This window comes from Carcharhinus amblyrhynchos, unplaced genomic scaffold, assembly GCF_965287045.1.
Source record: "Carcharhinus amblyrhynchos unplaced genomic scaffold, sCarAmb.v2.hapA chromosome_294, whole genome shotgun sequence".
Classification (NCBI taxonomy): domain Eukaryota; kingdom Metazoa; phylum Chordata; class Chondrichthyes; order Carcharhiniformes; family Carcharhinidae; genus Carcharhinus; species Carcharhinus amblyrhynchos.
The window spans coordinates 47,501-71,900 of NW_027650034.1; the positions used below are offsets into that span (position 1 = coordinate 47,501).

At 56.4% G+C, this 24,400-nt stretch overlaps 1 protein-coding gene across 2 annotated transcripts in view; it reads left to right on the plus strand.

The window, feature by feature from the left end:
- The window catches only part of smg9 (SMG9 nonsense mediated mRNA decay factor), a 42,968-nt gene that overhangs the window by 14,840 nt on the left and 3,728 nt on the right, over window positions 1-24,400 (plus strand). For both annotated transcript variants that reach the window (XM_080183463.1, XM_080183462.1), the window contains exons 5-13: window positions 1,167-1,264; window positions 2,823-2,935; window positions 8,417-8,528; window positions 9,395-9,490; window positions 11,059-11,144; window positions 14,212-14,318; window positions 17,272-17,379; window positions 19,940-20,065; window positions 24,092-24,236. In XM_080183463.1, the coding sequence (XP_080039589.1) occupies window positions 1,167-1,264; window positions 2,823-2,935; window positions 8,417-8,528; window positions 9,395-9,490; window positions 11,059-11,144; window positions 14,212-14,318; window positions 17,272-17,379; window positions 19,940-20,065; window positions 24,092-24,236 (991 nt within the window). The remainder of the gene's footprint in view (window positions 1-1,166; window positions 1,265-2,822; window positions 2,936-8,416; window positions 8,529-9,394; window positions 9,491-11,058; window positions 11,145-14,211; window positions 14,319-17,271; window positions 17,380-19,939; window positions 20,066-24,091; window positions 24,237-24,400) is intronic.

Below are 24,400 nucleotides of genomic sequence, written 5' to 3' on the forward strand. Positions count from 1 at the left end.
TCTCTGGCTCTCTCTCTCTCTCTCTCTGTCTCTGGCTCTCTCTCTCTCTGTCTCTCTCCGTCTCTGGCTCTCTCTCTCTCTGTCTCTGCCTCTGTCACTGAAATAAGCCTATGTTTTGCTAACTAATTTTAAAGATGGTGTTTATGTCTTTATGAAGAATATTGCTTGAATTGGAGCGCAGGTTAGCAATTAATAGTTATATCGTCATACTTAAGTATTATTCAACTGTTACATGTTGAACTAATTCATTTGTTATTGTTAAACTGTGCTGTTAAACTTATTTTGCCATAAGCTCATTAGTTTGTCAGTAGATTCACATCTGGAGTGAATCCCCACTCAAATGTCAAAATAGAAATTTGTTGAGCTCTAGTCTGGCTTCGCTCTATACCTTGGAGTTCCTGATGTGGTACCCAACACATCCACACCACTTCCATCCTGCTGCACAGAATTAATCCACACCTCATCCACCCCCGATGCACAGTGACAGCCATGTGTACCATCTACAAGATGCACTGCAGCATCTCACCAAGGCTCCTTAGGCAGCACCCTCCAAACCCACCACCTCTACCATCTAGAAGGACAAGGGCAGCAGATACCTGGGAACACCCCCACCTGGAGGTTCCCCTCCGAGTCACTCACCATCCCGACTTAGAAATATATTGGCCGTTCCTTCACTGTCGCTGGGGTCTAAATCCTGGCACTCCCTCCCTAACAGCACTGTGGGAATACCTACACCTCAGGGACTGCAGTGGGTTCAAGATGGCGGCTCACCCACCACCTTCTCAAGGGGCAATTAGGGATGGGCAAGAAATGCTGGGTGATTAGAGATGAAGTACAACAATAACAAATCAATTAGTTTAACGTTTAACAATTCAATTCAATAATACTTAAATATGGCAAGATGCTAACCTATCCCTATGAGTTTCAATTCAAGTAATATTCCTCTTATAGACTTAAACCCTTTGCTTTAAAATTAGTTCGCAAAACGCAGTCTCACTTGCGCACAAGATGTTTTGTGTTGAATGTTGAGCCTGTTTATGGGGTGTGGGTGTCTCTGGCAGCAGGGGCGTGGGTAACTGGAGGAGGCCATTCGTGGGCCCTCCTAGCCCACCCTGGTGTGCGCTGTGGAAGTTGGCACTCATTCTTTTGCTATCGGCTTTTCGCAGCTGTGATCGGACAGGCTAAACTGCACCCTCCCGAGAGGATGAAGCACGCCATCAAACTGGTGGATGAGCAGATGAACTGGTGCGATAGCGCCATGGAGGTAGGTGCCCGGGATCCTCCACACCTCCCCGCCTCAGCAGGGAACATAACAGAGTTACATCGAAATATGTCTCATCATCCCAAACCCAACACATATCAAATACTCCTCCCAAGATAAGAGGGTCAGGGCGATAGAAAGCTGGGTCACAGAGAAGAAGTCTGAAGGGAGGAGAGAGAGAGAGGGCGAGGGGGAGAAGTTTACAAAGAGGGCACCCTCAGCAGCTGAAGGCATGGCCACCAATGATTTGATTTCATGTATTCTTGTCACATGTATTAGTATACAGTGAAAAGTATTGTTTCTTGCGCCACACACAGACGAAGCATACCATTCATAGAGAAGGAATGGAGTGCAGAATGTACTGTTACAGTCATAGCTAGGGCGTAGAGAAAGATCAACTTAATGCAAGGTAGGTCCATTTAAAAGTCTGAGCGTCTTATCAGTACCCTCAGTACTGACCCTCCGTTTTATCATAGGATCCCAATAGTGCGGAGAGAGGCCCATCGAGCACACACTGACTTTCCAACAGAACAATCCAGCACTGACCCTCTGACAGTGCGGCACTCCCTCAGCACTGACCCCCTGACAGTGCGGCACTCCCTCAGCACTGACCCCCTGACAGTGCGGCACTCCCTCAGCACTGACCCCCTGACAGTGCGGCACTCCCTCAGCACTGACCCTCTGACAGTGCGGCACTCCCTCAGCACTGACCCTCTGACAGTGCGGCACTCCCTCAGCACTGACCCTCTGACAGTGCGGCACTCCCTCAGCACTGACCCTCTGACAGTGCGGCACTCCCTCAGCACTGACCCTCTGACAGTGCGGCACTCCCTCAGCACTGACCCTCTGACAGTGCGGCACTCCCTCAGCACTGACCCTCTGACAGTGCGGCACTCCCTCAGCACTGACCCTCTGACAGTGCGGCACTCCCTCAGCACTGACCCTCTGACAGTGCGGCACTCCCTCAGCACTGACCCTCTGACAGTGCGGCACTCCCTCAGCACTGACCCTTCCTAACACGTAGGAGATTGGAAGCCGGGAACTCCCTCCCTCATTCCCTCTCACCCCACCTCCAGTCCCCTTCCCCAGAACGGGACGGTGTGATTGTATATTTTATTGTTACTGTTTTGTTTTATTTGTGGGACACAGGCGTCACTGGCTGGCCAGCATTTATTGCCCATCCCTGATTGACTCTCAACTGCCCTCGGACAATCTGTGGTTCTGGAGTCACATGTGGGCCAGACCGGGTAAGGAAGGCAGATTTCCTTCCCGAAAGGACATTAGTGAACCAGGTGGGTTTTTCCGACAATCGGCAATGGTTTCATGGTAGATTCTTAATTCCAGATATTTTCACTTTCCAGATATTTTCACTGAATTCAAGTTCCACCATCTGCTGTGGTGGGATTCGAAGCCGGGTCCCCAGAACATTGGCTGAGTTTCTGGTTGAATAGACTAGTGATAATAGCACAGGGCCATCGCCTTCCCCTGGGTTAGGGTGTTGAGGGGTGTGAGACAGGCAGAGTGTGATTGGGCCTGTCCTTTCTCACTCTTGTTGTTTCAGTACCTGCTGGATCAGACTGACGTTCTTGTCATTGGCATCATCGGCCTACAGGGAACCGGAAAATCCACGATTATGTCGCTGCTATCTTCCAATACCCCGGAGGAAGACCAGAGGTAAGCAGCGAGGAGGCAAGAGGATTCGGAATGACAGGAAGCAGCCTGGCTCCAACTCAATCCCACTGGAATGGGAGAGTTACATCCTGCGTTGTTGCATCTCCGCCCTGCCTCACTGGGAACTGCACCTTCTCCTTCTCATCCCATTCCCCCACTTCTATCACTCTCTCGCCGTTGCCCCTTTTCTCTCCCTCTCGCCGTTGCCCCTTTTCTCTCCCTCTCGCCGTTGCCCCTTTTCTCTCCCTCTCGCCGTTGCCCCTTTTCTCTCCCTCTCGCCGTTGCCCCTTTTCTCCCCCTCTCGCCGTTGCCCCTTTTCTCCCCCTCTCGCCGTTGCCCCTTTTCTCCCCCTCTCGCCGTTGCCCCTTTTCTCCCCCTCTCGCCGTTGCCCCTTTTCTCCCCCTCTCGCCGTTGCCCCTTTTCTCCCCCTCTCGCCGTTGCCCCTTTTCTCCCCCTCTCGCCGTTGCCCCTTTTCTCCCCCTCTCGCCGTTGCCCCTTTTCTCCCCCTCTCGCCGTTGCCCCTTTTCTCCCCCTCTCGCCGTTGCCCCTTTTCTCCCCCTCTCGCCGTTGCCCCTTTTCTCCCCCTCTCGCCGTTGCCCCTTTTCTCCCCCTCTCGCCGTTGCCCCTTTTCTCCCCCTCTCGCCGTTGCCCCTTTTCTCCCCCTCTCGCCGTTGCCCCTTTTCTCCCCCTCTCGCCGTTGCCCCTTTTCTCCCCTCTCGCCGTTGCCCCTTTTCTCCCCCTCTCGCCGTTGCCCCTTTTCTCCCCCTCTCGCCGTTGCCCCTTTTCTCCCCCTCTCGCCGTTGCCCCTTTTCTCCCCCTCTCGCCGTTGCCCCTTTTCTCCCCCTCTCGCCGTTGCCCCTTTTCTCCCCCTCTCGCCGTTGCCCCTTTTCTCCCCCTCTCGCCGTTGCCCCTTTTCTCCCCCTCTCGCCGTTGCCCCTTTTCTCCCCCTCTCGCCGTTGCCCCTTTTCTCCCCCTCTCGCCGTTGCCCCTTTTCTCCCCCTCTCGCCGTTGCCCCTTTTCTCCCCCTCTCGCCGTTGCCCCTTTTCTCCCCCTCTCGCCGTTGCCCCTTTTCTCCCCCTCTCGCCGTTGCCCCTTTTCTCCCCCTCTCGCCGTTGCCCCTTTTCTCCCCCTCTCGCCGTTGCCCCCCCCCCCGTTCGTGGGTCAGTAGTGAGGGAGTGCTACACTGTCAGAGCATCAGTAATGTGGGAGTGCTACACTGTTGTGTGGGTTCAAAGACTTTAAGCTGTTAAGAACAAAGAAAATTACAGCGTAGGAACCCTTCGGCCCTCCGCGTCTGCATCATTCTGCCCATCAAACTAAAACTGCCTACCCTTCTGGGACCAGATCCCTCTATTTCCAGATACCCATTCAAAGTCTTGTGTCTGCTTCCATTACCTCTCCTGGCAGCGAGTTCCAGACACCCACCACCCTCTGTGTAAAGAAAAAAATCTGCCTTGTACATCTTTAAACCTGACATCTTCAATCCTTAAACCCGTGCCCCATAGAAATTGCCTCTTCCACCCTGCTGTCCAGTGGGGCACAGGGTTAGACTGGGTCAGTTTGCTGCACTCGTTCTGATGAATGTTCATCCAGGGTGGAGTTTTATGAAGTGTAATCTGAGTTTAATATTGTTTCAACAATTCTCTTCAATTTGGGAAGGAAATGCAAAATTAATTTTTTAGAAGCCGCACAATCACTCATTTCCTTTTGTTTCCGAAGCTGGACTTGTGGAGGAAATCCACCAGGCTCTCTGGCACTTTGCCCCGGGCAGCCTTGGGCTTGTGGAGCTGATTTCCTCCGCTGTCTCACGGAGCAGGCAGTGTGGAGCCAGTGCTGTTCCCAGCTGGAGCTGGCTGGCTCTCAGCTCCTGCACTCAACACTGTAACCATTGTTTATCCTCAGCTGTTGTTGAATTCAACCGTGCGGCCAGAGATTGGCCTGAGCCCCGAGTTTCTTGTTATGAAATCTGGGCGCAGGCATCATGTGGCATCCCAGCACTTGTTTATGTCTGTGTGCGTGTGTGTTTACATTTGTTTGCAAGTGTTTGAATATGTCTGTGTATGTGCATTTCAGTGTGCTTTAATGTGTGCGTGTACATGTGTTTTGGTGTCTGCATGCATGTGTCAACATTTCAGTGTACATGTGTGCCTATTGTAAGCACACAAATTGTTAGCCATGTGTGTGAGCACGCGTGGTTAGGTGTGTCTGTGTGAGCACGCGTGGTTAGGTGTGTGTGTGTGAGCACGCGTGGTTAGGTGTGTGTGCGTGAGCACGCGTGGTTAGGTGTGTGTGCGTGAGCACGCGTGGTTAGGTGTGTGCGCGTGAGCACGTGTGGTTAGGTGTGTGCGCACGAGCACGCGTGGTTAGGTGTGTGTGCGTGAGCACGCGTGGTTAGGTGTGTGTGCGTGAGCACGCGTGGTTAGGTGTGTGCGCGTGAGCACGCGTGGTTAGGTGTGTGCGCGCGAGCACGCGTGGTTAGGTGTGTGTGCGTGAGCACGCGTGGTTAGGTGTGTGTGCGAGAGCACGCGTGGTTAGGTGTGTGTGTGCGCGAGCACGCGTGGTTAGGTGTGTGTGCGAGAGCACGCGTGGTTAGGTGTGTGTGTGCGCGAGCACGCGTGGTTAGGTGTGTGCGCGAGCACGCGTGGTTAGGTGTGTGTGCGCGAGCACGCGTGGTTAGGTGTGTGTGCGCGAGCACGCGTGGTTAGGTGTGTGTGCGCGAGCACGCGTGGTTAGGTGTGTGTGCGCGAGCACGCGTGGTTAGGTGTGTGTGCGCGAGCACGCGTGGTTAGGTGTGTGTGCGCGAGCACGCGTGGTTAGGTGTGTGTGCGCGAGCACGCGTGGTTAGGTGTGTGTGCGCGAGCACGCGTGGTTAGGTGTGTGTGCGCGAGCACGCGTGGTTAGGTGTGTGTGCGCGAGCACGCGTGGTTAGGTGTGTGTGTGCGCGAGCACGCGTGGTTAGGTGTGTGTGTGCGCGAGCAAGCGTGGTTAGGTGTGTGTGTGCGTGAGCACGCGTGGTTAGGTGTGTGTGTGCGCGAGCACGCGTGAGGTGTGTGTGTGCGCGAGCACGTGTGGTTAGGTGTGTGTGCGCGAGCACGTGTGGTTAGGTGTGTGTGCGAGAGCACGCGTGGTTAGGTGTGTGTGTGTGCGAGCACGCGTGGTTGTGTGTGTGTGCGAGCACGCGTGGTTGTGTGTGTGTGCGAGCACGCGTGGTTGTGTGTGTGTGCGAGCACGCGTGGTTGTGTGTGTGTGCGAGCACGCGTGGTTGTGTGTGTGTGCGAGCACGCGTGGTTGTGTGTGTGTGCGAGCACGCGTGGTTGTGTGTGTGTGCGAGCACGCGTGGTTGTGTGTGTGTGCGAGCACGCGTGGTTGTGTGTGTGTGCGAGCACGCGTGGTTGTGTGTGTGTGCGAGCACGCGTGGTTGTGTGTGTGTGCGAGCACGCGTGGTTGTGTGTGTGTGCGAGCACGCGTGGTTGTGTGTGTGTGCGAGCACGCGTGGTTGTGTGTGTGTGCGAGCACGCGTGGTTGTGTGTGTGTGCGAGCACGCGTGGTTGTGTGTGTGTGCGAGCACGCGTGGTTGTGTGTGTGTGCGAGCACGCGTGGTTGTGTGTGTGTGCGAGCACGCGTGGTTGTGTGTGTGTGTGCGAGCACGCGTGGTTGTGTGTGTGTGTGCGAGCACGCGTGGTTGTGTGTGTGTGTGCGAGCACGCGTGGTTGTGTGTGTGTGTGCGAGCACGCGTGGTTGTGTGTGTGTGCGAGCACGCGTGGTTGTGTGTGTGTGCGAGCACGCGTGGTTGTGTGTGTGTGCGAGCACGCGTGGTTGTGTGTGTGTGCGAGCACGCGTGGTTGTGTGTGTGTGCGAGCACGCGTGGTTGTGTGTGTGTGCGAGCACGCGTGGTTGTGTGTGTGTGCGAGCACGCGTGGTTGTGTGTGTGTGCGAGCACGCGTGGTTGTGTGTGTGTGCGAGCACGCGTGGTTGTGTGTGTGTGCGAGCACGCGTGGTTGTGTGTGTGCGCGAGCACGCGTGGTTGTGTGTGTGCGCGAGCACGCGTGGTTGTGTGTGTGCGCGAGCACGCGTGGTTGTGTGTGTGCGCGAGCACGCGTGGTTGTGTGTGTGCGCGAGCACGCGTGGTTGTGTGTGTGCGCGAGCACGCGTGGTTGTGTGTGTGCGCGAGCACGCGTGGTTGTGTGCGTGCGCGAGCACGCGTGGTTGTGTGCGTGCGCGAGCACGCGTGGTTGTGTGCGTGCGCGAGCACGCGTGGTTGTGTGCGTGCGCGAGCACGCGTGGTTGTGTGCGTGCGCGAGCACGCGTGGTTGTGTGCGTGCGCGAGCACGCGTGGTTGTGTGCGCGTGCGCGAGCACGCGTGGTTGTGTGCGCGTGCGCGAGCACGCGTGGTTGTGTGCGCGTGCGCGAGCACGCGTGGTTGTGTGCGCGTGCGCGAGCACGCGTGGTTGTGTGCGCGTGCGCGAGCACGCGTGGTTGTGTGCGCGTGCGCGAGCACGCGTGGTTGTGTGCGCGTGCGCGAGCACGCGTGGTTGCGTGCGCGAGCACGCGTGGTTGTGTACGTGTGCGCGTGCGCGAGCACGCGTGGTTGTGTACGTGTGCACGTGCGCGAGCACGCGTGGTTGTGTACGTGTGCACGTGCGCGAGCACGCGTGGTTGTGTACGTGTGCACGTGCGCGAGCACGCGTGGTTGTGTACGTGTGCACGTGCGCGAGCACGCGTGGTTGTGTACGTGTGCACGTGCGCGAGCACGCGTGGTTGTGTACGTGTGCACGTGCGCGAGCACGCGTGGTTGTGTACGTGTGCACGTGCGCGAGCACGCGTGGTGCACGTGCGCGAGCACGCGTGGTTAGGTGTACGTGTGCACGTGCGCGAGCACGCGTGGTTGTGTACGTGTGCACGTGCGCGAGCACGCGTGGTTGTGTACGTGTGCACGTGCGCGAGCACGCGTGGTTGTGTACGTGTGCGAGCACGCGTGGTTAGGCGTGTGTGTACGTGTGCGAGCACGCGTGGTTAGGCGTGTGTGTACGTGTGCGAGCACGCGTGGTTAGGCGTGTGTGTACGTGTGCGAGCACGCGTGGTTAGGCGTGTGTGTACGTGTGCGAGCACGCGTGGTTAGGCGTGTGTGTACGTGTGCGAGCACGCGTGGTTAGGCGTGTGTGTACGTGTGCGAGCACGCGTGGTTAGGCGTGTGTGTACGTGTGCGAGCACGCGTGGTTAGGCGTGTGTGTACGTGTGCGAGCACGCGTGGTTAGGCGGGTGTGTACGTGTGCGAGCACGCGTGGTTAGGCGGGTGTGTACGTGTGCGAGCACGCGTGGTTAGCTGGGTGTGCGTGCGTGCACGATTGTATGCACGTGTTGAGGTATGTGTGTTTAGGGATTCCTGCGTGTGTTGTGTGGGTAATTGCCCCCGCGGTGGTGTGTAGTGGAATGAGCTGGTTGTCAGTAGTCTCCATGCTGACGGGGTATTGTGTGTGTGTGAAGATTGTACGTTTTCAGAGCCCAGACTCAGGAGATCAAAGAACGGGGCGGAAACCAGACCAACGGAATCGACTTCTTCATCACCCAAGAAAGGATCATCTTCCTCGACACACAGGTACGGGGCTGGGTGTCGGTGCGGTGGCGCACCCAGCGCAACAATGTGGGCACCCTGGGGTCCCGGTGCGGGGATTTGGGGTCCTGATGTGGGCACCCTGGGGACACAGTGTGGGGATTTGGGCGTCCCAGGGGCGGGATTTGGGGGTCCCGGTGCGGGGATTTGGGGGTCCCGGTGCGGGGATTTGGGGGTCCCGGTGCGGGGATTTGGGGGTCCCGGTGCGGGGATTTGGGGGTCCCGGTGCGGGGATTTGGGGGTCCCGGTGCGGGGATTTGGGGGTCCCGGTGCGGGGTCTTGGGGGTCCCGGTGCGGGGTCTTGGGGGTCCCGGTGCGGGGATTTGGAGGTCCCGGTGCGGGGATTTGGGGGTCCCGGTGCGGGGATTTGGGGGTCCCGGTGCGGGGATTTGGGGGTCCCGGTGCGGGGTCTTGGGGGTCCCGGTGCGGGGATTTGGGGGTCCCGGTGCGGGGATTTGGGGGTCCCGGTGCGGGGATTTGGGGGTCCCGGTGCGGGGTCTTGGGGGTCCCGGTGCGTGGATTTGGGGGTCCCGGTGCGGGGTCTTGGGGGTCCCGGTGCGGGGTCTTGGGGGTCCCGGTGCGGGGATTTGGGGTCCCGGTGCGGGGATTTGGGGGTCCCGGTGCGGGGATTTGGGGGTCCCGGTGCGGGGTCTTGGGGGTCCCGGTGCGTGGATTTGGGGGTCCCGGTGCGGGGTCTTGGGGGTCCCGGTGCGGGGTCTTGGGGGTCCCGGTGCGGGGATTTGGGGTCCCGGTGCGGGCACCCTGGGGTGCTGGTGTGGGCACTCGGTGCTCCGAGTGTGGCAGTGCCGGGGTTTAGGACTGGGATCTGACCTTTCACCTTTCCCCTACAGCCCATTCTGAGTCCAGCTGTGCTCGATCACCTGATCAATAATGACCGGAAGCTTCCACCGGAATACAGTCTCCCGCACACCTATGTGGAGATGCAGGTAATTATCCGGTCGCTGCCATTCAGGTTATTCCGGGTGGATAGAGTTCACTCCCCCAACATACACCCCATCCCCACCCACCCGCTCCTGACATCTCCCTCATCTGCCTGTCCCCCTCTCTCGCTCTCTGCCTCTGTCCCCCTCTCTTTCTCTCTCTCTGCCTCTGTCCCCCTCTCTCTCTCTCTCTCTGCCTCTGTCCCCCTCTCTCTCTCTCTCTCTCTCTGCCTCTGTCCCCCTCTCTCTCTCTCTCTCTCTCTGCCTCTGTCCCCCTCTCTCTCTGTCTGCCTCTGTCCCCCTCTCTCTCTGTCTGCCTCTGTCCCCCTCTCTCTCTGTCTGCCTCTGTCCCCCTCTCTCTCTGTCTGCCTCTGTCGTCCCCCTCTCTCTCTCTCTGCCTCTGTCCCCCTCTCTCTCTCTCTGCCTCTGTCCCCCTCTCTCTCTCTCTCTGCCTCTGTCCCCCTCTCTCTCTCTCTCTGCCTCTGTCCCCCCCTCTCTCTCTCTGCCTCTGTCCCCCCCTCTCTCTCTCTGCCTCTGTCCCCCTCTCTCTCTCTCTGCCTCTGTCCCCCTCTCTCTCTCTCTGCCTCTGTCCCCCTCTCTCTCTCTCTGCCTCTGTCCCCCTCTCTCTCTCTCTCTGCCTCTGTCCCCCTCTCTCTCTCTCTCTCTCTGCCTCTGTCCCCCCCTCTCTCTCTCTGCCTCTGTCCCCCTCTCTCTCTCTCTGCCTCTGTCCCCCCCTCTCTCTCTCTGCCTCTGTCCCCCCCTCTCTCTCTCTGCCTCTGTCCCCCTCTCTCTCTCTCTCTGCCTCTGTCCCCCTCTCTCTCTGTCTGCCTCTGTCCCCCTCTCTCTCTGTCTGCCTCTGTCCCCCTCTCTCTCTGTCTGCCTCTGTCCCCCTCTCTCTCTGTCTGCCTCTGTCCCCCTCTCTCTCTGTCTGCCTCTGTCCCCCTCTCTCTCTGTCTGCCTCTGTCCCCCTCTCTCTCTGTCTGCCTCTGTCCCCCTCTCTCTCTGTCTGCCTCTGTCCCCCTCTCTCTCTCTCTCTGCCTCTGTCCCCCTCTCTCTCTCTCTGCCTCTGTCCCCCCTCTCTCTCTCTCTGCCTCTGTCCCCCTCTCTCTCTCTCTGCCTCTGTCCCCCTCTCTCTCTCTCTGCCTCTGTCCCCCCCTGTCTCTCTCTGCCTCTGTCCCCCTCTCTCTCTGTCTGCCTCTGTCCCCCTCTCTCTCTCTCTCTGCCTCTGTCCCCCTCTCTCTCTCTCTCTGCCTCTGTCCCCCTCTCTCTCTCTCTGCCTCTGTCTCCCCCTCTCTCTCTCTGCCTCTGTCTCCCCCTCTCTCTCTCTGCCTCTGTCCCCCCCTCTCTCTCTCTGCCTCTGTCCCCCCCTCTCTCTCTCTGCCTCTGCCCCCCTCTCTCTCTCTGCCTCTGTCCCCCTCTCTCTCTCTGCCTCTGTCCCTGTCCCTGCCCTATCCTCGCCCCACCCTGCCTTGCGTGTCTCTCATGTACCTCACCCACTGTCTCTGTACTGTGTGTGTGTGTCTGTTCCCCCTGCTCTCTCAGAATGTAACTTGCAGCATCTCCTGTGCCCGCAGTCCCTGCAGATGGCAGCGTTCCTCTTCACTGTGTGCCACGCTGTGCTGCTGGTACAGGACTGGTTCACCGACCTCAATCTCTACAGGTAGGGGCGGCATCGGAATCGGTCCTGGGGTGAGTTTGGGACAGAATGGGGGTGTGAGGCTAGGTGGCGGTGGAGGGGGGGGTGGCTGGAGGGGTTGGTGAGGGAGTTTGAGGGGTTGTGGGGGGTCAGAGGGGGTGGCTGGAGCAGTGGGGGGGAGGTTTGGGGATTGGTGAGGGGGTTCGAGGAGTTATGAGGTCTCAGAGGGCGGTGGGGGTGTTAGGGTTTGTGTGGGGGGTTAGATGTGTTGTGGGGGGTGTGCGGAGGGCTGGGTGGGTGGGGGCAGGGTGGGCGGTGGGTGCGGGTGTGTTTGGCTGATTGGGGTCAGCAGCAAGGTCGCGTTGAGTTATCATAGAACCATAGAATCCCTGCAGTACAGAAAGAGGCCATTCAGCCCATCGAGTCTGCACTGACCACAATCCCACCCAGGCTCTACCCCCACATCCCTACATACTTGCCCGCTAATCCCTCTAACCTACACATCTCAGGACACTAAGGGGCAATTTTAGTGTGGCCAATCAACCTAACCCGCAAATCTTTGGACAGTGGGAGGAAACTGGAGTACCCGGAGTAAACCCACGCAGACATGGGGAGAATGTGCAAACTCCGCACAGACAGTGACCCGAGCCGGGAATCGAACCCAGGTCCCTGGAGCTGTGAAGTAGCAGTGCTAACCCACTGTGCTGCCCCATCCTTAAGGAAGGAAATGCACTCTGCGACCCTCTCCCTCGTCCCCCAGCTCTCAATTTCCTCACAATCAGAGTGCACTCAGGGAGGAGTAGGTGCTCCGTCACTGAGGGAGGGAATTCCAAAGATTCGCCAGCCTCCGAGTGAGGGGCACTCCTCACCTCACTTCAAAATGGCTGAGGCCTGTACCCCGGGGTTGTGGTGCTTACCCCGCCAGTGCCACCCCCTCCCTCCCAAAGGCCTTGCTAAAGTCCATGTAGACAACATCAACTGCACTGACCTCATCTACCTTCTTGGTCACCCCTTCAAAAAACACCATCAAATTTGTGAGACATGATTTTCCACTCACAAAGCCATGCTGACTGTCCCTAATCAGTCCTCGTGTCTCTAAACGCCCACAGATCCTATTGCATACCCTGCAACACTCTTTGTCCCTCACTCTCTCTCTCTCTGTCCCTCAGCGCCTCGCCCTGTCCCTCAGTGCCACTTGATCCGGCCCTCAATCTCGCTCCGGCTGCTGCTCTCCCTCGCCCTGTCTCCCGCGCTCCTTTCCACCCCTCCTGCGCTCCCCCTCTCCGCCCCCTCCGCGCTCCCCCTCCTCTCCCTCCCTCTGTCACTCCCTCCGATCTCTTTCTTTGCATCCACTGAGAAATAGCATTGGTTCCCCTTTCAGTCGGGTGAGCCAAGCTGTGAGGAGCGAGCTGGGCCTCGTCTAAATCCTCACTTTGAATGCGAGGCCTCTGTTTAACCCCAGGTTGCACAGTCCCAGTTTGGAGGACAGACTGAGGGGCCCAGGAGTCAGGATATGAATCGGGAGTTGGCTGTGGGTCAGATTCCAGCGAATGTTGGAAGGCGAAGCCAGTGTGGATTGGCGTCTGGCCCGTTGCACCCTGGGAGAGCAGGTCAGCCATCTTGGCTCGCTCAGTCCTGTTGACGGATTGCCCCAAAGGAAGGAGGCTGGATTGGGAAGTGGATATAATGAATATCCCACAGAGCGACCTGTGTTTCTCCCGCGATCTTCAGCTGACCCAGAGGCTGTGAAAGATTTACCAAAGTGATTGCGATTTAAGACAGTTATATTGTCATTGTCACACTGTTGGGGGAGGGGCAAGACTGAAAGAAGCTGCAGCATTGTGCATAGCAAGACCCCACTCATCAACGAGTGGCCACAGCATCGTTCTGAGTTGGGCGTCTCATCCTAAAGTCAACACCACCGACAGTGCGGCACTCCCTCAGCACTGACCCACTGACAGTGCGGCACTCCCTCAGCACTGACCCTCTGACAGTGCGGCACTCCCTCAGCACTGACCCTCTGACAGTGCGGCACTCCCTCAGCACTGACCCACTGACAGTGCGGCACTCCCTCAGCACTGACCCTCTGACAGTGCGGCACTCCCTCAGCACTGACCCTCTGACAGTGCGGCACTCCCTCAGTACTGACCCTCTGACAGTGCGGCACTCCCTCAGCACTGACCCTCTGACAGTGCGGCACTCCCTCAGCACTGACCCACTGACAGTGCGGCACTCCCTCAGCACTGACCCTCTGACAGTGCGGCACTCCCTCAGCACTGACCCTCTGACAGTGCGGCACTCCCTCAGCACTGACCCCCTGACAGTGCGGCACTCCCTCAGCACTGACCCTCTGACAGTGCGGCACTCCCTCAGCACTGACCCTCTGACAGTGCGGCGCTCCCTCAGCACTGACCCCCTGACAGTGCGGCGCTCCCTCAGCACTGACCCTCTGACAGTGCGGCGCTCCCTCAGCACTGACCCTCTGACAGTGCGGCACTCCCTCAGCACTGACCCTCTGACAGTGCGGCACTCCCTCAGCACTGACCCTCTGACAGTGCGGCGCTCCCTCAGCACTGACCCTCTGACAGTGCGGCGCTCCCTCAGCACTGACCCTCTGACAGTGCGGCACTCCCTCAGCACTGACCCTCTGACAGTGCGGCACTCCCTCAGCACTGACCCCCTGACAGTGCGGCACTCCCTCGGCACTGACCCTCTGACAGTGCGGCACTCCCTCTACTGGGAGTTTCAATCTGGGTTTTGGGGTGGTGTTTGTACCTGTGGGGGGGTGAACCCTGACCCCTGACTCGAAAGATAAACTCAGCAATGCTCTCTGACGCGCTGGGGGTGCCCCTGGTCGGCCTGAGCTCCGAGAGAACAGGAAGCGGTCAGGCTGTGTGTCTGCTCCCGATCGCTGGCCAGTCAGTGCTCGGTGTCAAAGGTCGCAGTCGGCTGGGCCTCTCTGGGGGTGGAGGTTAGCCGTATAGTCCAGCAGGCGGCAGTACAGGCTTCTGAGTACTAGCGGAGGCCACAGGGTCACGTCAGGACAGTAAATGGACAGTCTCACATCTGCCGCTCCTTCCCCTCTGCCCAGGTTCCTCCAGACTGCGGAGATGCTGAAACCCTCCACCCCCTCACCCAGTCACGAGTCGAGTGGTGGCCTGGGCTCTGACGAAGGCACAGAGTACTACCCGAACATCGGTAAGGCGGCTGCGAGTGCTCTCGGTGTGATGTCCAGACCGACACCCCCTCCCCCCAGGATGCAGCTCCTGGGCTGGGACTCTGAGCTGGAATGTGACTTGGACCCTTTCAGTTGTCCGCCGTGAAATTCGTGCGTTGCTGGCCAGCATTTATTGGCATCTCTGATTAAGAAGTTGGTGGGTGAGCCGTCATCTTGAACCCGCTGTGGTCTCTGTTAGGGAGGGACTGCCAGGATTCAGACCCAGCGACAGTGAAGGAACGGCTGATATATTTATAAGTCGGGATGGTGCGTACTATTCATTGCACAGGGAGAGTGATGCAGTTTGTGGAACAGGGTGTCGCACCAGGTTTACACGTGGATACAACATCGGTAGAACAGGTGGCCATTCAGCCCCTTCAGTCTGGCCCACTGAGGACGTTCATGCTTGGTGTTAGTCTAATTGAGGGAGAGTGTAGAGGGAGTTTTACTCTGTATCTAACCCCGTGCTGTACCTGTCCTGGGAGTGTTTGTTGGGGACAGTGTAGAGGGAGTTTTACTCTGTATCTAACCCTGTGCTGTCCCTGTCCTGGGAGTGTTTGATGGGGACAGTGTAGAGGGAGCTTTACTCTGTATCTAACCCCATGCTGTCCCTGTCCTGGGAGTGTTTGATGGGGGGACAGTGTAGAGGGAGCTTTACTCTGTATCTAACCCTGTGCTGTCCCTGTCCTGGGAGTGTTTGATGGGGACAGTGTAGAGGGAGCTTTACTCTGTATCTAACCCCGTGCTGCACCTGTCCTGGGAGTGTTTGATGGGGACAGTGTAGAGGGAGCTTTACTCTGTATCTAACCCCGTGCTGTCCCTGTCCTGGGAGTGTTTGATGGGGACAGTGTAGAGGGAGTTTTACTCTGTATCTAACCCCGTGCTGTACCTGTCCTGGGAGTGTTTGATGGGGGACAGTGTAGAGGGAGCTTTACTCTGTATCTAACCCCGTGCTGTACCTGTCCTGGGAGTGTTTGATGGGGGACAGTGTAGAGGGAGCTTTACTCTGTATCTAGCCCCGTGCTGTACCTGTCCTGGGAGTGTTTGATGGGGACAGTGTAGAGGGAGTTTTACTCTGTATCTAACCCCGTGCTGTACCTGTCCCGGACCCCGCGTCCCTCCCCATCGTCCTGGCCCCTCGCTGATCGGCTCCTGTTCCGGTAAAACCCCCAATTTAATTTTCTCTGACTTGTTTCTAAATCCTCCTGGTCTCATCCCTCTCTTTCTCTGTAACCTCCTCCAGCTCCTACACCCCTCCCTATCTCTGTAACCTCCCCCAGCTCCTACAGCCTTGCAAAATCTCACTAACTGTCCTGTCTGGAGACAATACACATCTCGTTAACCTTTGCTTAACCCTCTCTCCACTCACATTGTCTGTACCTGTAGAGACTTGATTATCTGTAAAGACTCACATTCCAACCATTATCTTGTAAATTGAGTTTTTGTCTTTGTGCCTTGTCTGTGAACATGAGTCCTCCCTCACCTGATGAAGGAGCCCGAGACTCTGAAAGCTCTCACCAAATAAACCTGTTGGACTTTAACCTGGTGTTAGATGACCTGGAGGAGGGAACCGAGTGTAGGGTGTCGAAATTTGCTGATGACACCAAGATTGGTGGAACGGCAAATTGCGCGGAGGGTATGGAGAGTCTACAGAAGGATCTAGATAGGCTGGGCGAATGGGCCAGGAAATGGCAAATGGAATTTAATGTTGACAAGTGCGAGGTGGTCCACTTTGGTAGGAATAATGGTAGGAAGGACTATTACTTACGGGGCAAAAAACTGCAGCAGGCGACGGCGCAGAGGGACCTCGGGGTCCTTGTGCATGAGTCGCAAAAACCCAGCTTGCAGGTGCAGCAGGTGGTCAGGAAGGCGAATGGGATGCTGGCCTTCATAGTGAGGGGGATTGAATATAAAAGTAGGTAGGTCTTGCTGCGGCTATATAGGGCATTGGTGAGGCCGCAGCTGGAGTACTGTGTGCAGTTTTGGGCGCCGTACTTACGCAAGGATGTTTTGGCCTTGGAGGGAGCGCAGAGGAGGTTTACTAGGCTGATGCCGGAGTTGAGGGGGTTGATCTATGAGGAAAGGCTGAATAAACTAGGCTTGTACTCGTTAGAGTTTAGAAGAATGAGGGGAGATCTCATTGAGACGTATAAGATGATGAATGGGATGGATAGGATAGAGGTGGAGAGACTCTTCCCGCTCAGAAAGGACAGTAGGACTAGGGGGCATAGCCTCAAGATAAAGCGGGGGGCGGTTTAGAACGGAGTTGAGGAGGAACTTCTTCACTCAAAGGGTGGTGAATCTCTGGAATTCTGTGCCCGTTGAAGTGGCTAAATATTTTTAAGACGCGGGTTGATGGGTTTTTGATAAGCGAGGGGATTAAGGGTTATGGGGAGAGGGCGGGAATGTGGAACTGAGCCACGACAGATCAGCAATGATCTTATTGAATGGCGGGGCAGGCTCGAAGGGCTAGATGGCCTACTCCTGCTCCTATTTCTTATGTTCTTATGTTGTGAGTGTTCTTACTGTGCTCACCCCAGTCCAACACCGGTCAAAGTCAGAGGGGAAGAGAGTCAAGGCGATTGGCGAGGGAATCGGGGTGGGAGTGGGGGTAGGGGTGCGACATGAGGACACACAGCGAGTGGTTAGGATCCAGGAACGTGCTGAGAGTGGAGTGGAGGCAAAGTCCAACCTGAACTTCAACAGGGAACAGCATGGGATGTGGAACTCTGGGAAGGAGGGAGGCAGCATGGATACTGCAGGCTGAATGGCCTCCTGTGCTGTGAACATTCTGATTTGATGGGAGGCTGCCACGTTGTCCTGCGTTACGGTTCAGTGTGCTTCCTGGGATGTGACGTTGTGAAGTTGGGGGGTGGGGTTAGACTTCCCTCCCCTTGGCACTCTCCAGTTCAACTCTGTCCTCTTTCTGTGCAGTTTTCCTGCAGAATAAAGCCAGGCGCGAGGACTTCTGCCCTCGCAACCTCAAGAAGATGCACACTGTCATCGATAAGCTCATGCTGCACTCTCACCTCAAGTACAAAGGTAACTGCGCCTCGCGTCGTCACTGCAGGTGAACCCCCCGTTTCCCGCTGTGTTGCTGCTAATCGGTTCCGCGCTCCTGCAGTGCAAAACAGTCAAAGTTAGCACGGGAATGGAGAGACCTTAGTGTGTTAGAAATCGAGCTCTTTGAAGATATCAAAACTCTTTAATATTCTGAGGGAAAGAGGTGTACCTTGGCTTAGAATTGGGGACAATTGATTGACAGAGGGAGAGAATATCATAGAATTCCTACAGTACAGCAGGAGGCCATTCAGCCCATCGAGTCTGCACTGACCACAATCCCATCCCTATTCCCGTAACCCCACGTAATTACCCTGCTCGTACCCCTGACACTAAGGAGCAATTTAGTATGGCCAATCCACCTAACCTGTAGATTTCGGGACAATAAGGGGCAGCTTCACATGGCCAATCTACCGAACTTGCAGATTTTGGGACACCAAGGGGCAGTCCATCTAACCTGCACATCTTTGGACTGTGGGAGGAAACTGGAGCATCCGGAGGAAACCCAGGCAGACACGGGGAGAACGTGCAGACTCCGCACAGGCATTGACCCGAGGCCGGAATCAAACCCGGGTCCTTGGCGCTGTGAGGCAGCAGTGCTAACCACCCAACTAAAGGAATTCACCCTCAGTAACTTGACTTATTTGGAGACAGAGCAAGTGTATCGCTGGGATTCGAACCCCCACGTGCAGAGCCCAATGCATTAGCAGTCCTTTGCTTTAACCACTCAGTTACCTCGTCACGCTTAATGGGACATTGTGACAAAAATACAACATTTTAAAGCAGCCTAATCTATTTAAATTAATATATTGTTCCTGGGGTGATTGTGCACTCAGTTCCTGTGGCACCTGTCAGGCGTGGGAGACTGTGTTTCCAAAGACTAATACTCTCTCGACCTGTATCTCCTTAACCTTATCGGTGAGACGTGAATGACCCTCACACGTGTTATTGATAACACGGACAAACACAGACCAGTTAGCCTGCACCTTTTACATGTCACTTGTTGGGTTCTAGCTGGGGTAGTGTGTTCAATTCTGGGCACTGCCCACCCAGGGGAAGGAGGCCGAGGCTTTGGAGAGGAGGAGGAGGAGATTTACCGGAATTTTCCCAGGGGTGAGGGCCTTCGATAACGACTGGGAGAATACGGGATCGTTTTCCTCGGAGTGGAGAAGATTAAGGGACAGATTGAATCGAGGTGTCCAGAATCTCAAACTGGTTTGGATGGAGTGAATGAGGAGAAAGTGTTTCCAGTGACAGGAGGCTCGGTAACCAGAGGGGACACAGATTGGAGAGAATCGGGAAAAGAACCGGGGGTTGGGGGGGCGGGGGGGCAAAGATGAGGAGGATTTTGTTTTAGACACACAGCGAGTTGTTGTGATCTGGAAGGCGCTGCCTGAAAGGGCGGTGGAAGCAGATTCAATAGGAACTTTCAAAAGGGGCAATTGGGGAAATACTGGAAGGGGGAAAATTTACAGGGATGTGGGAGTGAGAGAGCAGCAGCTAAATGGATAAATCTTTCAAAGATGAATGGCCTCCTTTCAAGGCTGTGTAATTCCCCATACTTCTAACAATGACTAAGTCTGAGGTGAATGTGTTTGCATTTAATTCAAGTACTCTCCAGAGAACCACACCCGCTTATACACCCGGCTCCGATATGTTCATGTCTACATCAATGGGGACAATGTGAGAATGTTTGAGAGCTTCAGGTTTTTAGGTGTCCAGATCACTAACAACCTGTTCTGGTGCCTTCATACTGATGCTACAGTTAAGAAATGACTACTTTTCCAGAAGATGAAGGAAATTTGGTATGTCCACTCCAACTTTCACTGATTTTTTTTTTACAGCTGCACCATAGAAAGCACTCTTTCTGGTTGTATCACTGCTTGGTATGGGCTCCTGCTCTGCCCAAAACTACAAGGAACTAAAAAAGGTCGTGAATGTAGCCCAATCCATCACGCAGACCAGCCTCCCATCCATTGACTCTGTCTACACTTCCAGCTGCCTCGACAAGGACGCCAGCATAATTGATGACCCCACTCACCCGGACATTCTCTCTTCCACCTTCTTCTGTTGGGAAAAAGATACAAAAGTCTGAGGTCACACACCAACCGACTCAAGAACAGCTTCTTCCCTGCTGCTGTCAGACTTTTGTTTGGACCTACCTTATATTAAGTTGATCTTTCTCTATCCCCTAGCTGTGACTGTAACACTACATTCTACACTGTCTCCTTTCCTCTTCTATGAACAGTATGCTTTGTCTGTATACGGCGCAAGAAACAATACTTTTCACTGTCCCAGTACATGTGATAAGAAATCAAATGAGTGTGTGAGGGCTGGTGTCCACCAAATGCACTGTCTCGAGAGTAATGTTGGACACGTTAACAAAGGCATCATTGCATTGTGAGCTGAATTTACAGTGGAGGCCAATTGCTAATGCAAACAAGTTAATATGTGAGCAATATTAACTGGAGTCTGATGGTCATTAGACCTTTCCAGGCTGATTCACTACTGATATATCTTTATATTTCCTCTGTTCCATTAGGTACGTTATCAATGTTGGATTGCAATATTTTCCCTGGTCTGAGTAATGATTTCCTGGAGTCAGAAGTTAACTTGTTTCTCCTTCCTGTCATGGAGAGCGAGGTGGAGGAAAATCTAGTGAGAGCGGGTAAGAATCAAACTCCCAGAGCTTTCAAACCCTTAAGTGAAAGACTGGTCTTTGCGGCCTGGAGCTTGATAGAGTAAAATTGCCTCTACACTGTCCCCCATCAAACACTCCCAGGACAGGTACAGCATGGGGTTAGATACAGAGTAAAGCTCCCTCTACACTGTCCCCATCAAACACTCCCAGGACAGGTACAGCACGGGGTTAGATACAGAGTAAAGCTCCCTTTGCACTGTCCCCCATCAAACACTCCCAGGACAGGTACAGCACGGGGTTAGATACAGAGTAAAGCTCCCTTTGCACTGTCCCCCATCAAACACTCCCAGGACAGGTACAGCACGGGGTTAGATACAGAGTAAAGCTCCCTCTACACTGTCCCCATCAAACACTCCCAGGATAGGTACAGCACAGGGTTAGATACAGAGTAAAGCTCCCTCTACACTGTCCCCATCAAACACTCCCAGGACAGGTACAGCATGGGGTTAGATACAGAGTAAAGCTCCCTCTACACTGTCCCCCATCAAACACTCCCAGGACAGGTACAGCACGGGGTTAGATACAGAGTAAAGCTCCCTCTACACTGTCCCCATCAAACACTCCCAGGACAGGTACAGCACGGGGTTAGATACAGAGTAAAGCTCCCTCTACACTGTCCCCCATCAAACACTCCCAGGACAGGTACAGCACGGGGTTAGATACAGAGTAAAGCTCCCTCTACACTGTCCCCATCAAACACTCCCAGGATAGGTACAGCACAGGGTTAGATACAGAGTAAAGCTCCCTCTACACTGTCCCCATCAAACACTCCCAGGACAGGTACAGCACGGGGTTAGATACAGAGTAAAGCTCCCTCTACACTGTCCCCATCAAACACTCCCAGGATAGGTACAGCACAGGGTTAGATACAGAGTAAAGCTCCCTCTACACTGTCCCCCATCAAACACTCCCAGGACAGGTACAGCATGGGGTTAGATACAGAGTAAAGCTCCCTCTACACTGTCCCCATCAAACACTCCCAGGATAGGTACAGCACAGGGTTAGATACAGAGTAAAGCTCCCTCTACACTGTCCCCATCAAACACTCCCAGGACAGGTACAGCACGGGGTTAGATACAGAGTAAAGCTCCCTCTACACTGTCCCCATCAAACACTCCCAGGACAGGTACAGCACGGGGTTAGATACAGGGTAAAGCTATCTCTGTGGTATGAATATGAAACCGCCAGTTGTTCTGAGCATCCTATGGTGCCTCACCAAGCTCTGGGAAGCAGAGCGTGTGAAAGCAGTTCCTTGGCCCATGGGAGCTTAATCTGACCTGCAGGAAGCCAAAGATTGCACAGAGGCTGTCAAAGAGCTGCACTGATTCTCCCTATGGAACATGTTAGTCAGCCACTAATCTGCATGCACCGTGTAAAGGCCAAAATCAACCACAGGATCCCACAGCCAAAATAGCAGGGCTGTTTTTCGGAACCTCTGGATTTCACAGATAGTGAAGCATTCTTCAACATGTAACAACCTCTTTACACACAGCCATTCTCTCCCCCCGACGCTCGTGGATCCCTGGAACACATTTCAAGCTGGGACGGACGGATCCCTGACTTCTCCGGGAATGAAGGGATTTGGGTAAACAGGCGGGAAAACAGGAATGAGGTCCAAAATCAGCCATGATAGGATCGAGAGGCAGAGCAGAGTCGGTGGGCCGAGTGGTCCTCTCCCGCTCCCCATTCGGATTCATAAATGGAGCTTAAATCTTGACAGCTCTGTTCTGGCACGGGGGTTGATGGGCCCAATGGCCTCCCCTGACCCGTGACTCCAGGCGCCACGTCCCATCCAACAGAACCCCAGCCGATTGCCCTCTGCCGCTTCCCTGGAGGCCTGTCCGCCATCGCACGTTCCAGGGGAGGGCTCTCACCTCGGGAGTCGCCAGGTCCGGGTACAAGGCTGAGGCTGCACTGTGCGGAGGCAGTGCCGCAGTGTCGGGGGTACTGCACTGTGCGGAGGCGGTGCCGCAGTGTCGGGGGTACTGCACTGTGCGGAGGCAGTGCCGCAGTGTCGGGGGTACTGCACTGTGCGGAGGCGGTGCCGCAGTGTCGGGGGTACTGCACTGTGCGGAGGCAGTGCCGCAGTGTCGGGGGTACTGCACTGTGCGGAGGCGGTGCTGCACTGCCGGGGGTACTGCACCGTGCGGAGGCGGTGCCGCACTGCCGGGGGTACTGCACTGTGCGGAGGCGGTGCCGCACTGCCGGGGGTACTGCACCGTGCGGAGGCGGTGCCGCACTGCCGGGGGTACTGCACCGTGCGGAGGCAGTGCCGCACTGCCGGGGGTACTGCACCGTGCGGAGGCAGTGCCGCACTGCCGGGGGTACTGCACTGTGCGGAGGCGGTGCCGCACTGCCGGGGGTACTGCACCGTGCGGAGGCGGTGCCGCAGTGCCGGGGGTACTGCACCGTGCGGAGGCGGTGCCGCACTGCCGGGGGTACTGCACTGTGCGGAGGCAGTGCCGCACTGCCGGGGGTACTGCACCGTGCGGAGGCGGTGCCGCACTGCCGGGGGTACTGCACCGTGCGGAGGCGGTGCCGCACTGCCGGGGGTACTGCACCGTGCGGAGGCGGTGCCGCACTGCCGGGGGTACTGCACCGTGCGGAGGCGGTGCCGCAGTGCCGGGGGTACTGCACCGTGCGGAGGTGGTGCCGCACTGCCGGGGGTACTGCACCGTGCGGAGGCGGTGCCGCACTGCCGGGGGTACTGCACCGTGCGGAGGTGGTGCCGCAGTGCCGGGGGTACTGCACCGTGCGGAGGTGGTGCCGCAGTGCCGGGGGTACTGCACCGTGCGGAGGCAGTGCCGCACTGCCGGGGGTACTGCACCGTGCGGAGGCAGTGCCGCACTGCCGGGGGTACTGCCTTGCCGAAGGGAAGGCGGAGCCGCAGCTCCGTCCCACTTGACCGAGAACGGCGGGCTGGGGGAGGTCCCAGGGTGTCGAGGAGTGACGCGAGGGGGAAGTTCTTTTTCACCCGCGGGAGGGTGGGGGAGGGTTCAGTCAAGGTCCAATTCAGGAGGCAGTTGGATTGCTGTCTGGAAATAATCAATGTGCAGGGATCACAGGGACGTGACAGTGTGAGCAGGAACGCTCTTTCAGAGAGGCAATGCAGACTTGATGGGCCGAATGGCCTCCTTCTGCACTGGAAAGATTCCATGATATTTGGAAAAAGAGTTGGAGGGTGGGGTGTTGAGAAGTTCTCCCAGTGTCCCGGGGCCAGTATTTATCCCTCAGCTAGCAGTACTGAGGCAGCAGAGTAATTCCTGGAATATGGCCCCAATATTTACTGCCCCTCCCTAGTTACCCCCTCAGCACTGTCCCTCATTTGGGCATTCCAGAGGGCATTGCTGTGGCTCTGGAGTCACATGTAGGCCAGACCGGGCAAGAACGGCAGATTTCCTTCCCGAAAGGACGTGAGGGAACCAGATGGGTTTTTCCGACAATGGTTTCATGGTCATCCATGGATCCTTAATTCCAGATATTTTTTATGGAATTCAAGTTCTGCCATCGGCCATGGTGGGATTCGAACCCAGGTCCCTGCAGCATTATCCTAGAGTCTCTGGATCACTTAGTCCAACCACAAATCCGCAGTCCCCCCCTGTCAGATGAACTGGGTCATTCCTGGATTGTGGGATCTTGCTGTGTGTAAACTGGCTGCTCAGTTTCTACATTCCAGCAGTCTCCTCGCTTCAGAAAAAACATCATTGACTGTGGCTCGCTTGGTGTTTGTGAAAAGCACCATGGAAATGGAAGTCTTTATTATCCTTCTCTCTGTCGCTCTCCCCCTCTCTGTCGCTCTCCCCCTCTCTGTCGCTCTCCCCCTCTCTGTCGCTCTCCCCCTCTCTGTCGCTCTCCCCCTCTCTGTCGCTCTCCCCCTCTCTGTCGCTCTCCCCCTCTCTGTCGCTCTCCCCCTCTCTGTCGCTCTCCCCCTCTCTGTCGCTCTCCCCCTCTCTGTCTCTGTCACTGTATTAATGGTTTATTGCTCTCACACAGGAGCCGGGGGGATGTCCCTCTTCTCACTGCTCCCCGGTTACAAGGGGCATCCCAGCTTCCAGTCGATGGTGGCGAAGCTCCGGAGCCAGATCCAGTCCATGTGCCGACCCCAGCTCTCCCACACCATCCTCACCGAGAAGAACTGGTAAGAGGAGCCCAGGGCCTCAGAAACCTATCGTTCTCCCACGGGGAGTGGGGAGAATGTGGGACTCGCTCCCGCGGGGAGTGGGGAGAATGTGGGACTCGCTCCCACGGGGAGTGGGGAGAATGTGGGACTCGCTCCTCACTTAACGGGGAAAGGACTAGGAG